The sequence below is a fragment of the Xiphophorus hellerii genome, chromosome 6 (genome assembly GCF_003331165.1).
Source record: "Xiphophorus hellerii strain 12219 chromosome 6, Xiphophorus_hellerii-4.1, whole genome shotgun sequence".
NCBI classification, from domain to species: domain Eukaryota; kingdom Metazoa; phylum Chordata; class Actinopteri; order Cyprinodontiformes; family Poeciliidae; genus Xiphophorus; species Xiphophorus hellerii.
The window spans coordinates 23,155,176-23,172,923 of record NC_045677.1 but is presented as its reverse complement, the minus strand read 5'-3'; the positions used below and the strand labels follow the sequence as shown (position 1 = coordinate 23,172,923).

At 37.6% G+C, this 17,748-nt stretch overlaps 1 protein-coding gene across 1 annotated transcript; it reads left to right on the top strand.

The window, feature by feature from the left end:
• Positions 1–442: 442 nt before the first annotated feature.
• Positions 443–14,589, top strand: twsg1a (twisted gastrulation BMP signaling modulator 1a). The gene is made up of 5 exons (XM_032566391.1): positions 443–833; positions 3,178–3,338; positions 9,849–9,948; positions 12,009–12,269; positions 14,107–14,589. The coding sequence occupies exons 2-5, from the start codon at positions 3,213–3,215 to the stop codon at positions 14,286–14,288; spliced, it is 669 nt and encodes a 222-aa protein (XP_032422282.1). The 5' UTR covers positions 443–833; positions 3,178–3,212; the 3' UTR covers positions 14,289–14,589.
• The last annotated feature ends 3,159 nt before the right edge of the window (positions 14,590–17,748 follow it).

Here is a 17,748-nt window from a genome sequence, read left to right as displayed (position 1 = left end):
ATCAGTTACGTACTTGAGTAGCTTTTTTACCAAATACTTTTTTACTCTTACTCGAGTAACTTTTGGACTACTTTCTACTTTTACTTGAGTAAATATGTTTAACTAGTGGCTATTCGTATTTGAGTACAATTACTCTGATCATAAATCTTTTTTTTTTCCAAAAGTGATTTCATTTTATTTTATTGTCTGAATGAATACCATGTGGCGTTTTAGACAAAAACCCATTATTACTTCAGGAGGTGTTTTGTGTGTCTTTCTTGTCACGTCGTGTTGTTTTCTGGTTAAAGCTGCAGTTTCCCGCTGCAGCTGATCACCTGCGGAGCTGCAGCGGCGCATCGCCTTACGAACCAGCCGCCCAGCGGGACGCCCGATCGGCTTCCTCACCTGACGAGGCGCTCCCAAGCGCCGCCGATAGGAGAGGAGACAAAGGACCCGCAAACTGGGAGGAGAAGAAGATCCATCACGCAACCCGAGCCAACCCGCTCACGTGTTGGTTTTACGCAGCGCTTTTACGCACGTTTTTCCCCCCCACCCCCCTTCTTTTTCTTGATCCGCTCTGCTCTGAATCCGAGTCTCGGTGCGCTGATTTGGGATCTGTTTGACCTCGGGCGCCGGTGTTTTCTCTCCGCAGAGGCTTCGCTTTGAAAATGGAGCGTGTGCCTTTAAGGCGCCCGACTGCCTGCCGCTTTGTGCTGCGGAGAGACTGACGCCCTCTGGACACAGTGGACACCGGAGCGGCGGCGGATCACCATCCCGGAGGAGTTCAAAGAGAAAACCAGCTCCGCTTCTTACAAAAAAAAAACCCAACCTGGAGGCTTATCGACTGCGTTCAGGTGAGTTTAAACACCTTTTTAATCGGCGCTGCTGCGCTTGCGTGCGAGTGAAACTTAAAAAAAGAGAGAGAAGAAAAAGCAGAAAGGCGCTCAGGAATGAGGGAGCTAATGTCCCTCACATGTTTCCTCTTCGTCATGTGGAGACGATGTATGTAAAAAAAAAAACAGAGTGGAGTGTGTGTGTGAAAGTGTAACACACACACACACACACACACACACATAGAGTCAGAAAATGGATGCAGGCAGCTGATGTTGCCAGATGTGTTGCGCACATTGTTATTCCTTAAAAGAGGAAAAAAGCAGCGCTGGCTGCTTGAATGACATGAGACTGCGGCCCTTTTCTTCTCTCTCCATCTGCAGAAATCAGAGTTTAGCAGCGATTTCCACCAAAGTTACAGGACAATCGGCTCCCGCTGCTCCACCTTTTCACATTTAAAGTCCGGTTAGCGGCGCGGAGAGAAAAGAGTTTCGACCCGAAACAAACTGAACGTCTTAGAAGCAACTGAAATAAAATGTTTCTATTTACATCCACGAACTTTAATCCATTTAACTTTGGTTTTTCTGCGACAAATCAGAATTTTAAAGCAAATCTGTTCTTGTGAGCTTACACTCAGCCTGTCATGCTTTGACTAGACCATTCTAACTCCTGAAGACGTTTTGACCTAAACCAGCTGTGTTTTAGATTCCTGATTCAAATGATTTTATGTCTCTTTAATGCATTAAATTTTGGGTTTTCTGACAAATCAAGGCAAAGTTTTAAAGTAAATCTTAAAAAAAAAAAAAAGTTTCATGTTTTGGAGAATCTGAAAAAAAAACTTTACTTGGCTTTGTAAATTTAAGCTCAGCCAGATACTCTGTTGAACTTTGACTAGGCCATTCTAACTCGTGAAGACGCTTTGACGTAAACCTTTGGTGTTCCAGATATCTCATTAAAATGATTGCTAATGGAAAACATCCCCACAGCATGATGCTGCCACCTCTTTGCCTCACAGTGCAGCAGCTGAAACTCTGAGTTGCTTTTGAACAGGAATCACAGGAACTTTGACCAAAATATTTGATGCGCATCGACAATTTCAATGATGTCCCTCGACAGAATTTAAATTTTTTTTTCTTTCTGGTGACTGTTTGATGTTTTCATTACTTTTTATTTGTCTGTTTTTATGATGTAAAGCACCTTGATTGATTGATTTTGCCTAAAAGGTTAAATATTCGGCAGAGAATGTTCTTCGTCATGTTTTCTTGTTTCTCCTGCTGCAGCCTGGATTCCTGATGCCCAACTTAAAGCCTCTTTCCCACAAAACTGAGGTTGCAGCAATGAATCTTAAATAATTTTTGGGAATCTGTGATTCTTACATGTGAAGCCAATATTATCCTCCTCAGCAAAGGTATAAAAATCAACGACTTTCTTGTTATGTTTAGCAAAATTTCAAATAAAAAATCAGTATCGGCCAAAATCGGCAGGTCAGGCCTCTTAAAAATTGGTAATCGATCAGAAAACTGTAATCGGTGCATAAAACCCAGATCAGGGATCTGCGACCTCTTTGACCTCCTACAACGACTTTTAGTAACTTTGGCTAATAAAAGGTAAAGAACTGGAGCTGCAACTGAGATTGTTTTGTTTTATAATTCAGTTGTTCTAACGGTGAATTGATTAATCAGGTCGTTAATGTAAGTAAGAATTTGTTCTTAATAACTCACCAGTTTAAACAAAGATTAAAAGAAAAAGGACTTTTCCATTTAACCACTTAAGCTTTTTTATGCAACATTAAAAACACATTAAAAATGCAAATAAAGAAATAATTCAGTTCCATTTTTAAATCAGAAAAAATAACGTTGCATTTTAGGAACAGATGCTTAACAGGAGTTAAAAGAACCTCTCAAGGCGTTTTGGGTAAAACAGATTTACAGACAAATCAAGTTTCTTTTTGTCTTAAATGTGAAATGTTTTTATTTTCGTACAGTTTTGGCTTAATTACTGCTCTGAGTGGGTTGTTCTTTCAGCAAATGGCCTTTTTAAAAGTCTGTATAGTCCAGTTAATGGTTTATTGATTACTAAATTAGTTGACGATTATTTTAATAATTTATTAATCACGATTAGTCGCTTCAGCCATATGTAAAACTTCCTGTTTATTTCCACAAAATGGCCTTATGTTGAGTCTTTATACTCCAGTTGACAATTAATTGATTACTAATTCAGTAATTGTTTAATCCGATTAATCGTGTCAGTTTTAAATTTGATTTCTTCAAACTTTATGAAAATTGTTCAGACTTTTTTCTTATTTTGGCTGCTTTGAAATGAAAACCTGAATAAAAACGTCGTTGTTGACGCTCTTTGTGCTGGAAGGTGTTTTCCCGTCGCGCGCTGGTGAGACCGTCAGGATGAGGTCCGCTCGGCTGATCCTCCCCGCCACGGCAGCGCTGCTCTTCCTCCTGGCCGGACTCTCTCTGACCTCCGGCTGCAACAAAGCCCTCTGCGCCAGCGACGTCAGCAAGTGTCTCATTCAGGTGAGGCCTTAAATCCTGGCCACAGATCGCAAGCGAAACGGAGGGATGATTGTGGGGTTGGGATCTTGGTCGAATTAAGCCAACGGCGCCGATCTTCTGAGCAGATAAAAGCAGCAAAACGCAACCAGGATTTTTGATTCTCTCGACGTGAACATCGAACCGCATCAAAGTTCACTTCGACCGAACCAGGAAAGAGGTTTTTAGGCAACTAAAAATCCACATCACAGTTTGATTGTGCATTCACACCTCCCTAAACGTTTCTACGCAAATGAACTAGAATTGGATTAAAGCAAACTGAACGGCTGGTGTGAATGCACCCAGAAAACTCTGGGCCGTTTGTCCAGAAGGTCCGGTTTGTTTGGGGAGATGCGATGCGTAATCAAACTGTGGTGAGGACCAAAAACGCAAACTTTGGTCCACCTAGAAGCTTCGGTCTTAGTTTGAACGTCCAGCAGACCGGAGACTGCTCCAAAAACAGGAAGTGGACTACAGCACAGGGCATTCTGGGTAAATACAACTAAGCCAAACATGCTAGCCTAGCGCTAGTGGGAGAAATGGCTTGTCTTTTACTAAAGGCAAAAGAGAAATCCAACTACCACAAAAATCTGTCTCTTCATTTTTGTTTACATTTTGTGAAGAAGGGAGTTGCGCTCATGTCTTCTTCTGAGTTTTTAATTTTGTTTCGTTCAGTAGCTCTTGATGCAGAGCCCCTACAGGCGAGGAGAGGAACAGGTTTTTACAAATGTTGCAATTTTTGTCCCCAGTCGAACCGAATCTACCGGACAATCATATGTAAAAACAGCCTAAGAGTTCATCTCTGGCCCATTTCTTCATCACATCAGCAGTCTTCCTCTCTTCTTCTCTTCCAGTTGACTTCTTTCCAATGATCGTAATGAGCTCTGCAGCTCTTGCGACCTCGCTGACACTAACTTGCTAGCTGTCAGAGACAAGAGTGGCGGCTTGTGTGTGAAGGAGAAACTTCTCCGCCTGCAGAGGCTCTAGATGGTCCGTGTTGCTTGTGATTAGTTGGATCTGCTGTCTGGAGCTCGCTTTTCTCGCTCTGCTGCCACTTCCACTCATTTGTCTGGATTCTCTAAAACCCCCAAGGGTGGGAGGTTGGAGGTGATCAGCAGGAGGTGTGTGTGTGTGTGTGTGTGTGTGTTGTACTTTTAGGAACTTGAGCAGGGTTGTGGGGTGGGGCAGCACGATCACTTTCTAACGCGCCGCTCTCTGCAGCGGCTGCGCATTAACTGATGGCTGGGTTTCCACTTGAGAACAAGAGAAGCCAAATAAGAGCTTTTTAAGATAACCTCATCTGTCTCGGCATGGAAATTGCTGTTGGACGGTAACAACCGGCGCTTGTGCCGACTAGCTTGTTCGCTCATTTTTTAAATGGTTATCATCCAAGCTACACATGTTCAACCAACCTGCAAAGTTAAAAATAAATGAAACTCAGGATGGCACTTAGGATGACCGACGAGTCAATATTTCTACGTTCTAAGTTGGAAAAGTCGCCCAAGTTTCTCTGGTTTAAAATCCAACATGGCTGCCATGGCTATGGTACATAGTGAAGGTTTAAAAAATATTTAAAAGGTGACCTATTATGCTTCCTTGTACAGGTTAGGATAGGTAAAAAATTTTGCACAAAGTCATTTTTAGATGATCAAATTTTAGTCTGGATAGTTCTGACTATTTTAAGTTACTTTTTAGGGGGTCTTTTAAATTAAAATAATCTGCTGATGGCCAAGCTCAACATTTACACATGAAAATGGTTTCTAACAGGTGAAACAGTTTTTCACATGGCTCCATTTAAAATCGAGAACACTTATATATATATATATATATATATATATATATATATATATATATATATATATATATATATATATATATATATATATATATATATATATATATATAAGCTTGAATGCATTTGGGATGCTTCCTTATCTCATTTTTTAGAAAATGAGATATGTTAGGAGTATTTCTGATTAATAAAACGTGGCTTTGTGTGCTGTTTTATGTAGTTTTATTTCTTACGCCACCTTTAATAAGTGTAATTAGCAAAGGGCTCAGATCTTTTAACACATCTTTTTATGCTTCAAGCTGACAAAACTAAATTTTTTATAGGTGTATTTGATTAGCAGCACTTAGCTAGTATTTTCCTCTTAACGCCAATGGAAGCAGCAGGGGGCATACTTAGTTTTTACTTGACTCTATTCAAAATAAAAAACACATTTTCTATAAATATACACCTTAGGTTTGTTTTTATTTATTTTACTTGCTAGCTTAGTTGCTTGCTGCTAACTTTATCCTGATAGCTAAAGCTAAGCTAGCCTATGTTAGCAACGCCTCCATTTCTCGTTTTCTTTTAAGAAAATAGGGAGTATTTTTGATTAATAAAACGTGGCTTTGCGTGTTGTATAGTTTTATTTTTTTTTTACAACACCGCCTTTAAGAGGTATAATTAGCGGAGGGATAAGATTTAGGGGCAGAGAGACGGTGATTATGCGAACTGTGTGTGGGTTTTTGCAGTCCCTCTCTGCTGAGTCATTTCTGAGTCTTTTATTATTGCTGAGGGTTTTTACACGGAGGAGACGGTTCCTGAAAGGATGAGAGGGAAGCTGTGTGGAGAAAGAACACGGAAAGGAAAGGAGAGCAAAACAGGCAGGAGGAAAGTTAGGGGGGAACTTTCTGCTCCGCTCTGTTCTCCAGGTGTTTTCTTGCCCCTCTCTCCTCCCGTTCCTCCCCCATTATTGTCGTGACCTTGACGTGGAGGAATGTGCTCCCTGCTCCAAGCCGAGAGGGAGGAAAATAAAAGCTCCTCCGGCGCCGTTTAATCCCACCAACAAGGTTTTACTTTTGTCTCCTTCAAAGTCGAACCACTCCGAAGTGAAATGGCGGGTTTGTTCTCTGGTTCCTGTAGAAGTTTCCAGAAGCGCTGCGTCTCAAACTGGAAACTTTGATTTCTCATTATCCTACCAAACAGACCGCATGTTTACTCCGGTTTATCGCCTACCTTTAACTGAAGATTTAAGATATGTTTGTGTTTTTTGTTTTTTTACATGTCTGTGACTTAGCCTGAAAGTTTAAATGGTGGATGGACGTTTTAAAGTGGCTTTTGTGGCTGTTTGAGTCATGAATATCTCGCCATCTGCGCCTCTGTTGTTGAGTTTCTGGGTTTAACAGGAGGTTAAGTTAATGCGACGTGACTCATGGGGTAAAACGGGGCAAAACTCAGGAGCTGTTGCCCCATGAAGGGCTGCAGCTGCAGAGCTAATAAACGGATTTGTTCACAACACCAACCTTCTCATGCATCGTCACTTTAAACGGAAAACTTCTCTTTTGTACTTTTTTTTTATACAAAGTACAACGCGGTATTAGCTCCAGACTAAGATTTTTGAATTTATTAAACATATTTACAAGAAAAAAGTCATAATGTTACCAGACTACAGTCGTAATAATATGAGAATAAAGTTGAAATAATAAAACAATCAAGTTATTGTGAGAATAAAGTTGAATAAAACAGAATAAAGTCATTATAGTATGAGAATAAATCTGTAATAATAAGAGAATAAAATCATAATATGAGAACAAAGTGGTAATAATACGAAAATAAAGACATTAATAGTTGTAATAATATAAAAATAAAGTTGTAATAACACTAGAATTAAGTCATATTACGAGAATAAATTTGAAATAATTCGAGAATAAAGTTGTAATAATATGGGAATAAAATCATAACATGAAAATAAAGTTGTAATAATATTAGAATAAAGTCACGTTTCAGGAATAAAGTCAAAATAATGCAAGAATAAAGCCATTCAGAGCACATAGTTTTTATAATATATGAATAAGGTTGTTGTAATACAAGAATAAAGTCGTAATAATATAAGAATAAAGACATTACACTACAGGAATAAAGTTGTATGACAATAAAGTCAAAGTAATACAAGAATAGTCATATTAATATGAGAATAAAGACAACAGAATAAATTGCTGAGATCCCTATGGTACATGAAGTAAAAAATAATCCATATATTTAATAAACTGTAAAATGAAAGGCGGCTACCTGCATAAGTATATTGTTAATGAACCAGTAACTCATATTCCTGTTAGAAACGACAGTTTTATGTAACACGGAAAACATGTTTGGTTCTTTACTTTCCACTGCAGTCAGTTTAATATCATAATAAACATAAATTACTCCTGAATTTGTTGCTCTGAGCTTCATTTTCTCCTGCGCCGCCTTAGAGAAGACAGACCTGAGCAAACATGAAGGCGAGCGTGTTGGGACCTGCTGTGGAAAAGCTGTTTCTGCTCATGTCTTCCTGATTTACCATCTCTGTCTCACATTCTCAGATAGATAACAGACGTCTCATCCAGATTACTGTTGCGTTCATGAGCATTTTATCGCAGTTTTTCTTAAAAACTTAATTTCTGTGGCATTGTTTATTACCTATCAGAGTCTGCAGTGAAACTAATCTGAGCGCATATATTTACGTAAACAAACAATCATTTCCGGTGTTGAGCGTTTATATCTCACATTCGATCGCTAAATTTGCGTCTGTCACACTCTCTGCTCTAACGTTGCCGCTCCTCATGTATGGAACACCAAACATATCAAAAATGTGTGAAGTTTCATGTGTTTTTGTATGTTTTTAAATTAATGCGTATGTAAATGAACAACACCTCCAGTGAATGACAGATTGTTTTCATCCAATCAGAATGTTCCTTTGATGAAAAAGAACCAATCACAACCAACGAGTAAAAATACTCCAGGAAGTGACAGAAATAAAACAAAACTGTAAGATTTGAGAACATAATGCACTTGAATTTTGTAGCCTAGTATGTTGTTAAGCACATATGCTTACTTTGTGCATTCAAGGTAACATTTATACATTTCTTAAGAATAAAGTGATTATATTACGAGAATAAAACTATAACATTAATTTTATTTATTTATTTCAAACAGGTTTTTAAAACCTTTATGAGAATAAAGTTGCAATAATACAGGAAAATGATAATTGAGTTACAGGAATAAAATCATAATAATACCAGAATAAGGTCATACGACGTATTCAAAATAGTACAAGAATAAAGTCATTATGTTACAGTAACAAAGTTGTAATTATATGAGAATAAAATTGTAATAATACAAAAATAAGGTCATTATTTTACGAGAAAAAATCATAATATAATAAAGTCATAAAAATATAAAAATAGTCATATTGCAAGAGTAAAGTTGTAATAATATGAAAATAAATTAATATTACCAGAATAAAGTCATAATATTATTATAATTGAGAAAAACACAAGAGATCATAACACAGTTGAATTGTGTAGGCTAATAATATGTAGCTAAGCACACACGCTAACTTTGTGCATTTCAGGTAAAATTTCTCTATTTAATATGATGCCATCCTTTCCCAGTCAACTCACTGGTTTTTTTTAGTCCAGTAATAATTACTGTACTGGAAGCAAACCAGTGGTTGTCCTTCCTGTTGCTGGTTTAATGACAGGCTTCCTGTTTGAAGAGCCTGGCCTCTCGCTGCCTCCTCTCTCTGCACCTCGGAGTCTGGAAATATCAAAAAACATTTTAAAGCTGACGTTTTTCACCAAATATACGTTTATATGTATCAGAAATCTGTATTTCTATTTCTAAATGTCTCCTCAGACATTCTTAAGAGTGTTAAGGCCAGGTTAAGAAAAATATGCTAATTATGAGAATAACGTAATAAAATTACCAGAATGAAGTTGTGATATTATGAGAAAAAGTTTTCTTAACTGCAGACAAATGAAGAACGTTGAGCATCTTGTGAAGTTATACTTTGGTATTTGTTTTAGAAATAACAAAGTAATCTATTAACACATCTTGCTGGATGCTACTGGTAATAATATGCTGCTTATGTGTTTACTACAATTTTATTCTGCCAATATAACTTTATTCTCTTAATATTCCGACATTGCTATCGCAATATTATGACTTTATTCATGTAATATTATGACTTTATTATCTTAATATTATGATTTTACTACCATAATATTATGATTTTACTCTGGTAATACTATGCCTTTATTCATGTAATATTTTGACTTTATTATTATATTACGAGTTTATTATCTTAATATTACAACTTTATTCTAGTAATATTATGACTTTATTACAATATTACAACTATATCATCGTAATATTACAACTTTATTACCGGAATATTACAACTTTATTCTAGTAATATTACGACTTCACTCATGTAATATTATGACTTTATTATTGTAATATTACGACTTTGTTAACACAATATCATGACTTTTTTTTGTAATATTACAATTTTGATTTTGTAATTTTAGGTATTTTTTGTTTTTTTCTTAGCCTAATTCTGCGTCGTACATTATTACGTTTCGTTGCTCTGAAGCAGAAATGCATCTTGAGGTCTTCGCGGTGTTCTTAAGCATGTTGTGTGTGTGTGTTTTCTTTTTCTCATGCGTGTTTCCATGCATTCCCTGCAGGAGCTGTGCCAGTGCCGTCCCTCGGATGGAAACTGCTCCTGCTGCAAAGACTGCATGCTGTGTCTGGGGAACCTGTGGGAGGAGTGCTGCGACTGCGTTGGTAGGTGCAGCCGACGCGTGTGTTTGCTGTTCGCCTCAGTTGATTCACGACAGTCAGGTTCACTAAATTTATTCTAACGAAAGAGGAAATCAGTTTGGTGGTTAACATCACTCCAGCTGCTTCTGCCCCTACACTTTCAATAAAATACAATAAATAACCCTAAACAAACTACAACACAATGGCTCCCAATGAGCAGTTAGCAGCGGCTAACAGTTGTAAAGTTAAACATAGCTAAACCGCACAACATTAACGATGAAAACAGTTAAAAGCATGTCAGAAACATAGCAAAATTACTCATGAAACAACGTATATGATTAAATGTGTCTAAAATATATGTTAAATTATAATATTTATAAAGAAAACACGGCGAAGGCCCCAATACATACGACTACAGTTACCAACAGAAAAAGGGGGCGGAGCTGTCAGTTACTGGTTGCTATGGTAACCACCAACTGCCAATAGCAGCCAATTGAACACACACCAATAAATAAATGTCTGGAGAAACAACTTCTGGCCAAAACAAAATAAATTCAAAGAATAAATAAACAAATTTTGACAAATCCATCTGTCGTCCTTCAAATGCCAAAATTTCCACTTAATTTTATATTCTGGTTTGTCTGATTATGTAATTTTTAAATATTTGATCAGTAACTCAGTACTTGAGTAAACGTTTTACCAAATAGGCCTACTTTTTTAGTAATTTCTTGAACGACCACGTTTTGCTTAATTGTTTGAGTAAAAATTCATTAAAATAGTGCTACTTTTACTTTAGTACGGTTTTTGGGTCATCTACTCACTTCTAATGGAATGTCTGTAGATTTCTTTAACTTTGCACAAAAAAATTCAAAGATCAGATTGCAGACACAGACATGTTTTTAGAAGGAGAAGAAGAAGTTGGATCTCCTCTGACTCTGGAGATCACAGATCTCTCAGATCCGCGCCGACTGACAGATATTGCTCCGCTTGCTGACATGGAGGCTTTATTAAAACGCTTTCATGTGGAAAAGAAGAACAAGGATCTGAGCGCCACGCTCTGTTGCTGCGGCGCAGATGTTGGACCGCTGGTTCTTCTCCTGGACGGGGCTTTTACGGCCCACCGAGGAGATGTTGTCGCTCTGAGCAAATACATTGTCTTCCTTTATGTTTTCTTCCCTTTTTCACTGTCCGCTTTCCACTTGCAGCAAATTATCTGTGCCAAACGCCGACTGCTTTGAAGTGTGAGTGTTTAGAGGATCTGGGGGGAAGATTTAGGAGGCTGGTTAGAGGAGCTTGGATTTAAAAAATGCAGGGAGGGAGTGGAGCGGCCATGAGTGTGTTTTATCTAAAACAGCTGCTCTGGCTCTGCTTTTAGCGTCGGTTTCTGATCCAAATCCTCTGTCAAACTCCGTCCCCCATTAAATGATTTACCCATTAGCTGTAATTCACTTGGACTTGTTGCACAGAGTTGAGAGATTGTATCTGGGGATGTGGGGACTTGCTTCTGTGTTGAAATTAAACGAAGTGTTAAACAGACCTTAATTGAGATGAGACTTTTTTTTTTGCTGTGGTTTTTTCAAAACCAACCCCATTGAGTTTAAAGGGGACCATAATGCTGCTTTGACCAGGTTAGGTTAGGATAGGCCAGGGGTGTCCAAAGCTTACAAAGTTAAGCTAGTGAGGGATTAATCTGATTAAATATTTTAGCACATTTTAGCACTAGCAATTATACAACCATACGTCTTTGAAAAGCATCAGTGGCGCCTCCTGTGAGAATGCAGCAAGTGGTTTCTGGATGGTAAGTCAAAAACAAAACTCTTGTCTTTTTCAGAGCCGCTGTACAGCGAATATAGTAGTAAAACTAGCTGACCAAACATTCTGAAGTTCCACTGGGGTTGCTAGGTAACGGGCGGAGCTCTACTGGGGTTGCTAGGTAACAGTGCAATTCCTGTGGAATGTAACTTTTCTTGGAAGCAGTTGAGACCCAAATGGAAGTACAAAATGTTTTGAAAGGTTGCTTTTAAAACAGTTTGTGGAGGCAGAAATGTTTCCATAACTTGCTCTGACGCGTCTCCCATCGTCAGGGATGTGTAACCCCAAGAACTACAGCGACTCTCCTGCCACCTCCAAGAGCACGGTGGAGGAGCTGCACCGCCCCATCCCCTCGCTGTTCCGCGCCCTGACGGAGGGCGACGCGCCCATCAACATGATGGTGGTGTCCTTCCCCGTGGCGGAGGAGTTCACCCACCACGAGAACCTGGTTTCCTTCCTGGAGTCGCTCAACAGCCAGCCGCAGAACGTGTCGGTGCCCGGGAACAGCATCCACACCGGCATCGATCCTCACGGTAAAGCATGTTTCTTCTCACCTCGTTTTTCAAAATAGGGGGCGGGGGCCCATTTGACACACCTGGACTGATTTTTTTGTTGCCCCTCGACCTCAAATCATAAATGAATTAGGATAAAAGGACTTTTACATCAAAATCTATCTAAAAAAATGTCATATTCAACACAAAGTGATCATCTTTTCCAAGCTTTCTGGTTTCTTTCTGTTGTCATGGTAACTAGGACCACATCAACTCCTTGCTTTTAATTGCTCCGTTTATTAAAACCTGGCTAAATACATCAAGTGTTTTCATATTAAGACTGACCTAAATCCTGATTTTATTTCTGAGAACAAAATATTTTTTAGTTCTCTTCAATTGAGACCAAATTAATAAGCAAACTGGATGAATTTTGTTTAACAAGCAAAACATGAAAAAAAAAAACCTTTCAAGTTTTGTATCTGCAGTCCCATTCCTACAAAATAAAATAGATATAAAGGAATTAAATACTATTATTACATATATGTTAAAATAAGATAGTTCATGCTTACTTTATTGTTGAACATTTTTGGTGATTTTAATTTTTGAAAATGATATTTTTTTTAGCCCACAAGAAATTTCAAACTGACCATTTTTGGCCCAATGACAGAAAGTTTGGACATCCCTGGTTGTTGGACCACCCGCGGTGGTCATTAATGTGATTTATTTATTTTTTTATACAATGCAAAAATATTTTCTTCCATGAGGTTTGCACATTCAGACAGAATTGTTGAGGAGATTACTAAGAAGTATCGTAAAATTCAGCAAAAACTCTGAAAATATTCTGAAATATTAAGAAATTAGCTCACCTCGCGTTTGAATAAGCCACATAGCATCCTGAATGCTCAACACCACGGGTGCCCAAAGTGTGGTCAGGGGACCATTTGTGGCCCTTTAAATGATTTGATTCGGCCCCTGACCACAAGTCAAGAATGGTAAAAATTCTGCCAACAAACTAGAAAACAATTGGAAATTGTCTATTTTTCTTTTAGTAAGGCAGCAGTCTGAAGCCTTTTTATGTTTTGAATCTTTAATGATATACTGATTAAATTGGTTTATTATTAAGCAGGTAAAAGTAAAAAGAAAAAAAAAAGAATAAAAATTACAATAAACTAATTTTTGCATTTTTAGTTTAATTAATTTTGTGGCACAAAGTAGTTTAAATTAAAGTTTGGACACCACACACCAAGTCCAATCAAAACGTACGAAAGAATGTGTTGCGGCAGCCACCCAATCAGTGGCGAATGTATCATTGGCAAAATAATGTTGGAGATGGTCAACAAACAATCCGCAGTTTGTGGTTTTCTAGAATTCTTTATTAATGCCAATTTATTTTCAAACTTAGAGGAAAAGCAGGTCGGCCAATAATGTCGGACCATTTTAAGTTTTTAAGTTATTATGATATGATAAATGTTAAGTAGCTTGTATTGAGTCTTAAGAGATTTTTCTGTATAAATAAAGGATTATATATTAAAATACTTCTGTGTATTTTCACAACACTACTCTTAAGTTTTTCAGTGTTTTTATATAGAGACTCTGTCAGATCAGCTCTGATAATGCAGAGCTTCAGTTTTTTCCATGTTTTTGTTTTAGTTTGCTGCTATTTGTTGGCGTTTCACTCTTAAGCCATTGCTATAAAGTTACAGCTTTCCCACAAAGCTCAGCAGTTAACTCATTACACCGACCCAAAACACATGGCCTCACTTAATTACAGCAAACCCATCAAGTAAAAGTAGAAACACTGAGGGCTAAAGGTAATTATGTGTTCTTGTGAACCATGTTTTGCTGAATCCGTGACTCAACCTGCTTCCTTTCCTTCCAGAGAAAATGTGCACGGTGGTTTACTTTGACGACTGCGTCTCCATTCGTCAGTGCAAGCAGTACTGTGAGTCAATGGGCGGATCAAAGTACCGCTGGTTTCACAACGCCTGCTGCCAGTGCATCGGCCCAGAGTGCCTGGACTACGGCAGCAAGGCTGTCAAGTGCTTGAACTGTCTGTTCTGACCCGAACCGATCCGATCCAATCTCTGGGCACATGTTGGCGCCAAAAGACTGAGGGAAGAGAAACCCATCACTGTTATATGTTAGCATTCCTCAGTAACCATGTAAAATAAACCCCCGCCTCCTCCTTCCTTCCTCTCCTCCTCCTGCAAATTATTTTTTATTCTGCTGTTACTGTATATTTTTAGATATGTCTACCATAGTGTGTTTTTTACTAGAGGTGTATATGAATAATGTATTTTTGCAATTACTGTCAGCAAAATCCCAGTCTTGTACCAAATAAAGAAAAGATTTGGTAACTTAAGTGTTTGTGTTACAAAGGCTAGTCTCAATTTAACAGAATTAAACCTTGTTTGACCATTTTTCACTGATTTTAAAGCTGCAGTGTGTAACTTTTATAAAGATATTTTCTACATATTTGTTGAAACTGTTATTGTGCTGTGACAGAACATTATGAGACAGATAATCTGTAAAAAAAAAAAGGAGCTTCTCTGCTTTCTCCCAGTGGTAACTAGAAACAATCAATCAGAGCCAGGAGGCGGGGCTTAGCGCTGTCAATCACCCTTCATGTGGCACCACTGAATGCTAAGGCTAGTTAGCATGGCCAACAATGACGTTGGATAAATGGTTTTCCTGTAACTTTAAGGTGTTTCTCTGCCATTAGCATATTTAGAACAAGTACATGACATTGATTGACAGCGCCAAGACCCCGCCCCTGGTTGTGATTGGTTGTTTTTGGTCAGAGTGATAAATTTTTCCAGATGGCAATAGCAACTCAGGGAGAGTATCTGTCTCATAAACTGTCACAACATAGTAACAATTTAACAAACATGTAAAAAAAAATCCCCACATTTTTAAAATAAAAGTTGCACACTGCAGCTTTAAAAGATATCATAGTTATGAAGTTACTGTTAATAGTTTGATTTTTGACTCATGAAATCTTTCTGTTTTGGTTCTTCTGGGCCTGAATGCTGTAGTAGTTACAGTAAGAGTCAGAATCTTATGTTTAATCTCTTTACAAACCATCAACCATATTCAGTTTTAAGCCCAATTTTTCAGTAGGAGTTTCTGCGTCCAATGAATGAATGTTGGTCATTTGGAGTTCCACAAGGCTTCATTCTAGGAATCCTTCGAGATTTAATTTCCCTGTTAATAATTTTGCTGTCTAAAAATGTTGGATCGTTTAAATGAAGAAATTTAAACCAAAAAAACTGTAATTTTTTTTATAACAGGCATAGAAAACAGGTGAATTAGTTTTTCTCACTCTTTACATGTGGCGTTCCACAAGGCTCCATTCTTGGTACCCTGCTGCTCTCTTTTTGTGAAATCCTTTGGAATCCATTTGTTGAGATTATATTCTGCCTAATATGATAGCCTGGCCCTAATACAACATTTATTTTTATTAAGAGAATAAAGTCATAACATTATGGTGATACCGTTACAGTGTTATGAAAATAAAGTAAAAGAAATATGAGAATAAAATTGTAATAATACAAGAATAAAGTAGTAAGTTTATGGGAACCATGTTTTATAATGATAAAACAATTAAATGAGGAATGTTAGGCATCTTATTAAGTTATACTGGAAGTATCGGTTTTACCAATAAAAAATATAGAATTTTATGGTATAATGGTGAAAAATATGGAGAAAATTTATTTTTTTATAAGACATACTTACTGAACCTGTAATGCTTTTTGTTTTTAATCCAAGAAACAAATAAATTCAGTAGTCTAAAACAACACATTTCAGTCAACGTAAGAGACTACTTCTTTAAAAAGATTATTTTAAAATATCTGTTCGCGCTTGTTATATTTATATGGAAAAGGTAACGGGTACATGTTTTTCCCTAGTTGTCCTTTCTGCCACTCTAATCTTAGCTCAGTGTTTCACAAATCAGGAAACGCATCATTTCCTGGGGAAACAACGTTGTTATTCTTCCATTCTGGTCCACAGGTGTTCAGCTCTCAATGACCATCTCATGCAAGCCAAGAGGAAAACATTCTCTGATGCCAATCTCTCGCCACCGCACACAAATGCTCTTTGTTGTGCCAGTGCACTTTGAAAAAGCAGCGGGACGCCCTATCACTGATTATGTTCCCAATTGGCATGCCATAGCAACGTGCACAGACTCATCTTGCAGGCGTACAATGGAACCTTGTCTGTCCCTTTCTTTTTAATTATTATTATATCGAGCCCTGACCTCCTTTCGCCACTGCAGCTGTGGTTTTGGGTGCAGACAGAACCAACAAAAGATCATCAGAGGACTAATTTGTTTCATATGTCCCAATGACCACCAGCTGTAAATCCCAACCACAGAGCCTTGGGAAAATACGTGTGACTCAGAATAGCAAATGGTTTCCCCAAATTTAGTTTGCGCCGCTGCTCAGAGCTCTGTTTGACAGTTCCACCACCTGAAAGAAATCAGAAGTGAAGCTGAGATCAAAATGATACCACAGTCTAAACATTCTCCAAACCTAATTTGGCCGAAACACAGAGGATATTTATCACTGCACTGCTCAGACCTGGCAGTAAAACCTGAAGGAGTCCAAACACCAAGCCTGTAATGTTTGTTGTTTGGGTGTCCTGGTATGGCATGATGCTGCATTATTGGGTTAAATAATCACAGGGGACAAATGTAAAGGTGGGTTTAAAAATAACCACAATTAATTTTAGAATAAAAATTCAGCATTTTTGAACTGCAAAAACACAAAATCTTACCAACTATTTTTGATCCTGTCAATTATTTTACAGGACTTCAGTAAAATATAGGAGCTTGTTTTAAGTCAATATAAGTTTCACTGCAAAACATGAGAAAGATGACTTGTTATAAGTGAACTAATTTGCTAGTGAAAGTTATTAATTTAAAACAAACTATTAATTGATAATAATATTACTCTAAGATATTTGCACTAAAAACTAGATGAAAAATATTTTATAAGATTTGGAAAATGGTCTGAAAACAAGACCATTATTATTGTTCAATGCAATAACTACTGAGACAACACTTCAGAAACACAAAATCAAAGTATTTTTGTCTAGTTTCCAGCGCAAATATCTTAGTGCACTTGAAATAAGACAAAACTCAATCAAAAGTAACTTTTAAAAAATATAGGAACTTGTTTTTAGTCAATAATTTCTTAATATTGAATAAAAAAGTATTAGTTGCTCTGGCAAATAACTGTACTTTTAACATGGCGAGAATATCTTGTGAAATAATCTTCCAGTGGAACTTTTAGAACTAGAACTTTTGCAAATCCAAGACCAAACGATCGTAATGTTGCTTCCTCCTCTGGATCTGCAGCTCATTAAACGTGGACTGAGACGAACGGAGGGGACAAGCATCCTGCGGATTTAAAGGAGAGGACCCATCTGACTTATCCATCACACGGTTTAAGAGCCAGCATCTGACATGAACAGATGCTGCGTTAGCATAAACTTCCCTGACCCAACTCCTTATTAATTT

Excerpts from the sequence above, each read along its gene's own strand:
- twsg1a (XM_032566391.1), top strand. The coding sequence starts at position 3,213 with ATGAGGTCCGCTCGGCTGATCCTCCCCGCCACGGCAGCGCTGCTCTTC. Across the intron at positions 9,949-12,008 it reads GGAGTGCTGCGACTGCGTTG|GGATGTGTAACCCCAAGAAC; the intron begins GTAGGTGCAGCC and ends TCCCATCGTCAG. Across the intron at positions 12,270-14,106 it reads CACCGGCATCGATCCTCACG|AGAAAATGTGCACGGTGGTT; the intron begins GTAAAGCATGTT and ends CTTTCCTTCCAG.